The sequence below is a fragment of the Cariama cristata genome, unplaced genomic scaffold, assembly GCF_000690535.1.
Source record: "Cariama cristata isolate BGI_N322 unplaced genomic scaffold, ASM69053v1 scaffold19944, whole genome shotgun sequence".
NCBI classification, from domain to species: domain Eukaryota; kingdom Metazoa; phylum Chordata; class Aves; order Cariamiformes; family Cariamidae; genus Cariama; species Cariama cristata.
In genome coordinates this window covers 77,219-88,244 of record NW_009611654.1, presented here as the reverse complement: position 1 = coordinate 88,244, position 11,026 = coordinate 77,219, and the positions used below count along the sequence as shown (strand labels likewise).

Sequence of the window (11,026 nt, the reverse complement as noted above, 5' to 3'; positions counted from 1 at the left end):
AGAGTGTTAGCAACAGATTTAAATGTACTGGTTTCAGTAATACAATAAGAGATGAAAAATACATGATTGTGTTGGTTTTACTTTGCACAAATGAGACTAAGTATATAAATATATCTATGTGTAATAAAGCTGTAGGAAATCTCCAAACGGCTAACAACTCTTATAAATGAGATAAAACAAAGGTATATTTGCTTGGGCATTTCATAGGTGCCATTCTTTTATTATTTTCATTTTCAGATAATGCAAGAGTATTTCATGGTGGATCCTTTTTTTTTATGAAACAAGTCCAGGCGTGCTTTGAAAAATGCTCTTTTCGTGGTCTTTCTGATACTCCTCTTGTGCTTTCTGCAGTTTTTTACCTCTCAGTTTCCACTTGTGAAAACAGTAGGTTACTAGGGATGTCATTATCAAAGAGAAAATTATAATCAGCACTATTATCAGTGCAATAGTGGATGAGAGGGACCCCTCTAGCTGCTTAGTTTCAGTGTCTCTTGTTGTGTTTAGTTTAGCAAAGTTTTCATAGTCTGCTGAGGCCAATAGTGTGGGTACAGGAACTTCTTTGAACTTGGGCCTCATTGGGATTCAGTAGTTGTTCTCACTGGGTCAAACTTTCTGAAGAAGCAAGAACTAGGATTCCCTTGTCACCTGTGTCATTCGTAAGATAGTTTTCTCCTCGGGTTCTCCAGGCATAGATGAGGCTCAGAAGCTTTGTTTGTTTATGAAGCCAGGGAGCGTAGGAATAACAATGTGTGTCACAGAGTTTACAGCACAGGCCATCTATATCCGAAGTTGTGTAAGTCAGAAATGTGTGTGCACTGTTGTCTTCTTTATCAAGGGGCAGGGGAAAGCTGCTTAGCTGACTGCCAGTTTGTGATTCTTTGTTTTCTTGAAGAGATAATTGAAGAAAATTGAATCAATTTTCCAGTAACATTGTGGTGGCAGGGCTTATCCTCAGGCTTAAAAGAAAAACAAGCAGTGCAACAAGTGTAGTTTATATCTTATGACTTTTTTTCAGTGAGAGGTTTTTTTTTTTCTTCCCCCAAATATTCCCAAAAGAGAGTGAAATCAAAGGCATATTTTTTTACCAAGGGGCAGGCTTGGTTTTGCTAACATCATAGGCATTAACAAAATCAGCTACAAAACAGGAGCTGTCCTGTTAACGAAGGGTTTTTATTTTCCCCTCTTCTTTGATATTTGCTCTCAGACTTGGCTTGTCTGGAGAGAATTTTGATTTGGGGTTTTTGTCCTCGTTATACTGGAGTTTAGGAGATGTCCTCACTGATTGCAAATCTGGAAAAATGACCTGGGTGAAAAATGACACAGGATTATTTAAGAGGTGAGCTCCCCTAAAGGCAGTGAGCTGTAATCTAGAATTTAAAAACCTTATTATTTCATAATTCTGATAGAATTTCAAATACATTTAAGTCATTTGGCTTTGATACATGCTGTGTGTGACAAATCCTAAAAAATTTACTTATCAGAGCAGTTCTGAAGTTAAGAGCTGGTCTGGAGAAGGTGAAGAGCTGGTCTGCCCTCCCCTGTTCCAGATCTCATTTTTAGAGTTAAATCTGATGAGGAACAAGGCTGGCCTGCCCTTACTGGTTTCTGCTTTCACTCAGGACAGTAGGATTTGGCCCTAGGATATTCTACTTTGAGGAGCTGTAAGCACTTTCAGAGCTATTTGAAATAAACAGATTGCTCTAAACCCCCTCCACCCTACGCCCAAATGCTTTGAGGCGAAAATTAGGTTTCAGAGATCTTGCAGCATAACTCTTTGTTCGGAGATGCTCTGTTTGATAGGATGCAATTGTAATTTATCCTCTTTATAGAAATCTGTGGTTCATCCCACTCAGGCTAGCAGAGAACTGAGGGTCTCTCTTACTAATTAACGACACGTTCTTGTTTGCAATAAAGACTGTTTACTATGATCAGCATTCTGTTGATGTTAAAGATGTAAATGAGCAGCTCTTGCCAGTTTGGAACAATATGTTCACATAGTCAAAAATAAATGTTGATTTTTAAAGAAAGTTTAAAAGCCAGATTTTACTGTCGTTTAGGACAAAGTTTGTAAAGCTCATTTAAAGTTCATTTCACGTAAGGGAACAAGTGCAACGTACATGTTTGATAAATGTCTACATGTTGCACTACTGGCAAGTCGTATATCAGGAGGTTATGACAATAGAATATTTTAGTGCTACTTGGCTGTGTATTCAATATCTTTCTCAAGTAGCCTAAAGAAAGAAACTGCAATAAAAGAACTTAACTGAGAAATGCCGTTCTGATTTATGGAGTAGCTAAGTGTCCACCACCCACATGAAAGTCCAGGAAGGTGGAATGTCTCAGCACTAATGAAAATCAGATCTTGTCATACTTGCCTGAACCTGTATCTCATCTCATCTGTATCCACAGCTATCAGATTCCTATGGGGAATATAAAATATAAGAGATAGAAAATCATTAGACATCTGGTACTGTACGGTACTGTTCCAAGAAGGTGAGGGGATGTTATTTGTAACCATTTCACCATCAGTTCAGGTATGTGTATTTTCAAAAACAAAACAGGAATTCTTTTAAAATCTTAAGACTGCAAAGTACTGCTTGCGCTTCAGCTGCATTTTGGGAGGAGACTGCTTTCATGGACAAATCACTGCCCCTCAAAACAATGTCTGAGGATTTTTTTTGTGGCTCTGCTGCAGACTTTTGAGTGACTGTGACCAAAGCACTCAGTGTCTGTGGGTAATATGGCAATGCTACCACCGCTTTCTAGTCTGCCTTGCTTTTAAGCTTCTTAAGAGCAAAGAATGCTTCTTCCTGTTGCTTGTGGATGAATAGGTGAACCAGTTTGGCAAGGAAGGGGTGCAGGGTGATGTGGATGAGCGAAACCTCAAAAATTGCTAAACATGGCTGAAGGGGGCCCACCTGAAGTGTTTGCACAGAAATAAGTGAGTGCCAACAAGAAAGCTTTATGGGAGAAGCTCTTGCTTTTTCCTGGGAATCAAGATGACTGAGTGTTGATCTGAAGTGCCTGTACACTAATGCGTGGAGTGTGGAGAAGAAACAAGAGGAGGAATTAGAGACTTTCATGAAGTTGCAAGGTGATGATCTCACTGGGATCACAGACGTGGCTCACATGACCAGAGTGCTGCTGTGGAAGCTCAGGTGAGCAGACCTTGGCCTTTTCAGGGACTTGCTTGGAAGACTGTCATGTAGGACACTCTTGGAGAGGAGAGGTCCAGGAGATCTGGTTGATTTCCAAAGATCACCTCCTCCAAACTCAGGGACGGTCCACCCCAATGCGCAGGAAATCAAGTGATGGTGGCAGGAGGCCTGCATGGATGAATGAGGAGCTCCTGGCAAAACTCAATAAAAAGGAAGTATGCAGGAGGTAGAAGCAGGGACAGGTAACCCAGAGGAATAGAGTGAGCATGTAGTGATGGGGTTAGGAAAGCCAAAGCCCGTTGGGAGGTGTGTCCTGTAAGGAACATAAATGCAACAGGAAGGGCTTCTATAGGTATATCTGCAGCAAAAGAAAGGCTCGGGCAAATGTGGACCTGAATGGGGCAGGGGACATGATGACCAAGGACATCAAAGAGGCCAAAGCACTCAATGTTTTTTGCTTCAGTCTTTACTGGTCAGATTTGCCCTCAGCAATCCCAGCCCCCTAAGACCAGTTGGAAAGTGTGGCATGGTGAAGGCTTACCCTTGATATGAGAGTATCAGGTTAGGTCATGCTTAAAGAGACTACTGAACATTCACAAATGCCTAGGAGCTGTTGGGATACACCCATGAAGTGCTGAGGAAGCTGGACAGTGTCATTGCAAGGCTGTTCTCGATAAGTTCTTAAAGGTCATGGTGACCTGGGAGGTTTCAAAGGACTGGAAGCAAGTGAATTTCACTCCTGCCTTCCAGAAGGGCAAGGAGGAGAATGTGGGGAAGTACAGGCTCGTCAGCCTCACTTCAGTACCTTGGGAAGGTAACATAGCAGAAATTCTTGGAAACCATTTCCAAACGTATTAAGGACAAGAAGGTAATTGGGTGTTGTCAGCATGGATATACGAGGGCAAAACCAACCTTGACCAACCTGGTAGCCGCCTATGATGACGTGATTAGCCCAGTGGATGTTGCTTATCTTGACTTTGGAGAGGCTTGTTACACTATCAGCCAGATCATTTCATAGGCAAACTGATGAAATATGGACTGGATAAACGGACAGTGAGGTGGATTTAAAACTGGCTGAGACCCTCAGCCCTTTGAGACCAGCAGCACAAAGTCCACTTGGAGGCAAGTCAGTAGTGGAGTACCCTAGGTGTTGATACTGGGGTCTGTGCTGTTCAGTATGGTCATTGATGACTTAGATGATGAGATAGAGTGGACACTCAGCAGGTTTGAAAATGATACAAAACTAGGAGTGGTGGCTGATAAGCCAGATAGTTGTGCTGCCATTCAGAGGGGTCTCAACAGCCTGGAGAAGTGGACGAAGAGGAACCTCATGAAGTTCAGCAAGGGGAAATGCAAAGACCTGCCCCTGGGGAGGAACAGCCTCAGGCACAAGTATGTGCTGGAGACAAGCTGACTGGAAAGCAGCTTTGCAGAAAAGGACATGGGTGTCCCAATGGACACCCAGCTGAATGTGAGCCAGCATCGTGCTCTTGTTGTGAATTCTAATGGCATCACGTTAGGGTGTCATCAGCAAGTTAAGGGAAGAGATTATTCATCTCTGCTCAGCGCTGGTGAGACCACAGTAGTAGTCAAGGTAAATGTTTTTGCATCAGCTCACATCGCAACATCCTAATGAGATTTCAGCTTTTGAGAAAGAGTTGAACTTCTAGTACTCTGCTTAAATTTTGAGAAGACTGGTCATGTTATCTGTAATCATTGTGTTAAGTACACACTCGTACACACACACACAGAGCACACGTTTCAAGTTGAGTCAGGTTCCATCTACTGAAGTTTCAGTGTCAACACATTCTCATGAGGAAACTTCCAATTAAAAAAACCCCAAAATATTCTTCATTGTCGATGCTCTAATTTAATTCAAACAATAGAGAATAAATTATTCTTACATTGTTTTGTTGGTTTTGTGTGAATCATAAGTCTTCAGTGTATTTTGCCTGAGCATTGTGAACATGCAAACTAGTATCTCAGGAGTGTGCACGTTTAATTCCTATTAACATTTAATAAAATATTTAGCAAGATTCAGGTTTTTACAAAAATAATTTGACTGGGTCTTTTTTTTTTGGTCTGGAAATACTGATTTGTTGGAAGAAACTTTTGATGAAAGCATATTAGAATGTCTGTAAGCTAAATGCATTTCTAAACCTTTTAATGAAACAGTAATGTTTTACTTTGATACTTACATAAGCATAGGCTATTGATGTAGTACGTGTCCTTGCCTAGAGATGGACTTCGCTACTGTGGCTCATGTTTTCATATCTTTCTGTTCTAGTAAGCTAACGTTTCAAGTAAAGTACAACTCAATCTAAGATGGGGAGGACAAAATCTGCTTCTTGTTTTGTAATATCCTTAGGACTGGCACTGTCTTTCCTTTTGTTCTTCAAGCTTTGACCTCTGTGCCTCTAAGTAGAAAACTACAACAAAGCAGAGACAAACGTATTTTTGAGGTTTTGTGTAGTTTTTGAGGGTGGAAAGTAAGAGCAGGTTGGATGCAATTTATATGAGAGAAACAAAGCAAATTGCAGTAACAAAAATCAGTGTCTCAAATATTACTTTAGGTTTTTGGCATCTGCCAAATACAGAATTACTGAAAAGAGATAAGAATATTGATGAACAGCTTTTTGATTTCACTGAGACTCCGCCCTTTTTATAAAGGCGAAACTTGCCTGTGTATGCTAGTGACTTAGAATCATAGAATCATAGAATCATTATGGTTGGAAGAGACCTCAAAGATCATCAAGTCCAACCGTACACCTGATGCCACCCTGTCCACTAAACCATGTCTTGAAGTGCCACATCTAGACGTTTTTTGAACGTCTAGACTTGGTAATAATGACCTTATCAGCATTATATTAAAAAGAGTAATGGTGACTTGCACTGAATCCTTTTAAAAAGAAAAAAAAATAAATCAAAATGCTGGGTGGGAGACTAGACTTGTATGAAATTTTATTTGGCTACGGTTTGGGTTTTTTTTATTGTTAGGATAACTCAGTTTTCTGATTCTGTGTTTCAGTTAAAGGAAGGACCGAGTTCGATGAATGTCTGAAATCTTCAGCTTCATTGGAAGGATGAAGGCCGGAAACGATACGTGAGCTACTGCAGTTTTGTCGTTTTAATAGGAAGTTGATTGTGCATACCTGACCCTTAGGCCAAGTCAAACTTCCTTTGACTTCCTGATGGTATTGATTGAGTATGAATGCTTGGTAAGGACATACACAGCAGCAGCAAGGGATAAAAATGCATAATGCTGTTGTCAAATGAACACAAAAACATCTTTCCAAAGTAAAGACGACTGACCTGAAACTATAAACCTACTCCTTGTGAATTAATATAAAAAATATCTTGATTTCAGTTGTAGGAGAATCTTTGGTTTCTATCTTTGTGTATGTGTGTGTCTGTCATGTACTTATCCATACATACACTGTGCATTTTCAAATGTTGAGTTACTTCTAGTGTTTATATCATCTTAAATATATGTTGGCTTTTTAATATAGTTTCAGGCTTGCTTGCTTTCTGCCTTCAGCTTGCCTGTAAATTTCCCTGCTGCCTTTCAACTTGTCTTTTCCATTTTTATTGCATTATGGAAGAATGTGCCTCCTTTCTCTAAATTTGCATCTTTTTGGAGTAAAAACATTTGTATGAAATGTATCCATCATGTTGTAAACCTGATCTATAAATAATTCTTTTCTCCTCCTCCAGAGCTAGTGTAGCAAGACATCTACTAATACACTCGTGCACAAAATTGCAGATGAAAGCCAGAGTGGGGGTGAGAGCAAATGAAAGCGGGGACAAGGAGGAGGGAGGGAAAGGAGGAAGGAATGGGAGAAAGAGAGAAGGCAGGAAAGGCTTCAAAAAGCATGTAGTGAGATGTTTTAGTCTTGCTACTTATTTTTCACTGCATCTTCTATAAATTCACATGTAAGAACAAGGGGCCAGATTTTAGGAGTATTTTAAATATGTACATAAGACCATCCTTGCCATTTTCAAAACCCATGTACATACTAGTACACGTCTGTCTCTGTCCTTGGATGCTTAAAATACTTTTGGAAGTATTAAGGTTTCAAGCCTACAAAGTGCTGATCGGCTTTCAGCTGAGCGCCAGCTAGGCTTCTTACTTCCCAGTAGGTTCTGTGTACTTTGGGGGTATGGGCTTAAGCGCTAAACATCGAGTTGTTACAGAATGACATTTCAGGTATGTTTGTAGTGTCACCAGGTTTGTAGGTGTTAAACACCGTAGATTTATCTGAGAAGTCCTAAAATCAAACCACCTCTTTATGGCTTTGTCTTCCGTATAGTTAATCTCAAAACAAAATAGAAAAAATTTTCTATATTAGATTTTTACAGGTAGTCATCCTTAGAAACTTAATTTGCATAAAACCCTTGTGATTATGTCCAGTGATATAACTGGCAACTTAGATAAAGATTTAAGCAAGTTGATTAATCTTTTAATTAAGTGTATAAAATTCTAGCCCTAATCTCTCAGAATGCTTTAAACTACTGTTATCCTAGTGAGCAAGAAATCTCTGCTTTTAGCAGTTGTTCAGCATGTTCTGTCTTCATTATACCTGAGGTTTTCTCCTCCCTTATGCAAGAAGAGAAAAAGACTGCAAGTTTTGGAAGCACTTCTACTAACTCCTTCCAGCATTGGTCAGATCCATAAGCCAACAGAAAGTTGTCTTGTTCTTGTAAAAGGAACAATATCTAGTGGGACCCTGATTGTCCTTAAAGCTGCAGTGGGCTTGGATAACTTTGAGGGACAGTCTGTGTATGACAAAAGCAAGTCATTTTAGAGCAGAACCTGATACCGTCTTACCTCTGCATAGAAAGATGCTGAGCAAAACAGCTTCCGTTGATTCAGATGGAAGTTGCAGGCTGTGTGACTACTCAGGACATCTGCTTTTATGTTCCGGAAGAACTCGTGTGGGCAGGTGTCTGTGCTTAGCGTGGACCATGAATGTAACATACTGTTTTCCTGGGCTTTTAGTTTATAGAGAACCCATATGGAGCTAATTCTGGTTTTTTAGGTTTTAATTTTAATTAAGTAATCCCTGAAGCATAGCGCAATTGAAGCAGCAGACCTGTTGTGTTGAATATCAATTTTGGAGTGAGTCTAGATCTACATCCCACTGATTTTATTGGTCACTTCTCATGATAGTATAACGTGTTAATTTAATATAACTGTAATTTGATAAACACCAGCAGCTTTTTAGGTGTGATTACAGCCTTCTCGTAACTGCATGTTTTGGCAAATACTATCTTTTGTCCGTACAACGTCCAAATCCTTATGGAAGTTGCTAGTGCCTGTTACAAGGAACAAACTACATGTAAGTCATGTTATAGACTGAACCGTTGATGAATTCCCTTCTTCAACCAGTGTTACTAAAATGTACCTGTGATATGTATTTTAGCCTTCTTGTCTATATAGTGGTGTGAGGAAAGTTTATCATCCTGATCAGTTGTATCTTTGTATGACATCTTTAGGGTAGATTTGAAAGTGTATTAAATGTTCCCCATAGGTGTGCTGACTGAGGCTTAGGCATGCTGTAATAAAATATGTTAGGAAGAGACATTGGGTCTTACTCCTTTCACGTACTCATGTTTGGGGAATGGTTTGGATTTTTTTATCTTTTAAACTTGGAAGGCGGTGCTGTATCAAAGTGCTGTTCTCTAAACAGTTGAACCGATCTGTTACGTATTTTAAAAACTATGTTGAGATTGTTTTTCTCAAAACAGCGCATACTATTCCTCTTTTCGGGGGGGTGGGTTTTCCTGGTAAGTCATTCTTTGTTTTTTCAACTAAAGGAAAAATCTTACATCATCAGCTAAAAAAATGTACATTGTAAAGCGTGGATTCTTTTTTCCCTTTGAAATTGTTTTTCATGGTCAACTTTTTGCTAATTTAGTTCCTATCCATTTCTTTTGGACAGCATTCTGTGCTGTTCTTCCCACACACCTTTCAAAATCAGGGTCAATTACATTCTGTGATTACAGAGGCAGCCTGTGAATTTTTCCATTAGTCTGTATTTTAAATGTTATTCTGTGAAAACACAAATCCTGGAGTGCAAACAATTCCCTAGTCTACACTGATGCTTAAGCTTGCTCAGTGATTTTTTTTTTTCTGTTTGCCTGTTTCTAGGATTAGTTTGTCCTAATGCTCTGTTACATGTTTTTTGAAGTCAACAAGTACTTATTAGTCCAGGTACAAGTGGATGTTTAATTGTTCTCTTGAGTTATAGGATAGATTAAAATTGAAAGCTGTTTAGAGCTGAATTCAAATGAACAAAACCAAAACCTAAGAACCTTCATAAAATAAGATATTAAGACAATCAGTGGCCTTTTCATTAAATTCTCATTTTCTTTGCAAGTGAAGGAGGGTTCTGATTCTGGGCTAATTCGTTGTGAAAGGGAGATGTACAAATGAGATCTGCTTTTGTATCCCCCTCCCTTTTTTAATCTCTCCTCTCCTTTTTTCTCCTTCCCTACTGCTAGCAAGGAAAGTAATTACGAATGGGGTGCTTTGCAGCCTTTTTCTCAGATCTAAAAATCTGCCAAGATTGAAACTCCCGCAGGGATAACATTTTTTTTAAATGTGCCAAAGAGCCAAAGATTGTTTGAACATTCAAGTATTCATCCAACTCATTTAAAAAGAAAAGTCCTCTCCTTCCAGCCAGCGTGCCTGTTCTTGATGAATAGTTACAGTCTAGGACTACAAGATATTCAGTATTCGGGGAATTTCACCTTTAAAATTGTGCAAGAAAAATAGTAAGCTAAAGGGTGGGAGGGAGCAGGGGGCTGAGAGGGGGAGTGATGAATGTCATTTTAGATGCAGCTACTTTGTGTCTGTACGTTTCTGGAATAAGATCGCATTTCTTTTCCCACAGCATGGACTGGGGACAGTCTCTGTCTAATTTGAGAGTTCTAGGTAAGCAGAAAGCACCCTTCCTTCCTCCTTACTGCCCTCCTTTCCCAACCTTAAAGCCCAGGTAGCTTGTCTCTGGGGTGGGTGGAACTGGTGTGCAGTAAGCTGGTCGCAGCACTGAGGCTAAACGAGTAGGCAAGGGGAGAGAAGGGAATAAAGACTTTCTTTAAGCATTCAGTGCTTACTGGTCAGCGTTTACTTTCCTTCGGGAAAAGTTACGTGAAATGCATTTGAGGTCAGTTAACGTGTGAAGAGATCGGTGGGTTCCATGGCAGGTGCCGGTGCAGTGCTTTAGCCGTGGGTGGAAGGGGGGTAAGGGGCATGTCACCTTCCCCCTTTGTGGGCTGAGGGGTTCAGCCTTCATGCATAGGTAGCGAGACATACTGACCAGGCGTATGCACGGAGGGGGAGGGAGGGCTGCGCTACTTCGGTGGGTGAACAAAGGGGACGAGTAACATGGGTGACTGAGCAGGGGCTTATATGCATGTGGAGAAGCGGGTGCATGAAGAACGGGAAAGGGTGAGGGGAGAGGAGGGGGGTATGTTTACCGGGGTGTTCAGCACACCTTCGTGCTCTCAGGGAGGATGTTACATAGGTCTTTGTGAAGGGTGGGTGTGTGGTGGGTGTATGCGTGGAAAGCTGCTGGTACCGGGGGAGGATAGTCACGCCTCTGACTAGAGCTGGGTAGCCCCGGTGGGGGCCACGAGCAACCCTGGGCCGGGCCGGGGGGCAGCGGGGTGAGCAGTGCAGCCCTGGATGCTGCTCTGCTCCGTGCTGTGCCGTGCCAGTCCCGTACGCTGGTACTGTGCTGCCCGGTGCGGTGCTGTGCCATGCCAGCCTGCATACTGGTACTGTACTGTGCAGTACTAGGCTGTGCCAGCCTTGCACGCCAGGTGCCAGCTCCGCATGCCCGGTATCGCGGTGCCGTGCCATG

At 41.1% G+C, this 11,026-nt stretch overlaps 1 protein-coding gene across 1 annotated transcript in view; it reads left to right on the top strand.

Annotated features, from left to right (window-relative positions):
• Window positions 1-4,550, top strand: part of LOC104160254 (chromosome unknown open reading frame, human C8orf48) — a gene marked incomplete at its 3' end in the record, with an annotated part of 23,585 nt that extends 19,035 nt beyond the window's left edge. The window contains 2 exon segments of the mRNA XM_009698343.1: window positions 3,045-3,158; window positions 4,335-4,550. Of these exon segments, the coding sequence (XP_009696645.1) occupies window positions 3,045-3,158; window positions 4,335-4,550 (330 nt within the window).
• Between the last annotated feature and the right edge of the window lie 6,476 nt (window positions 4,551-11,026).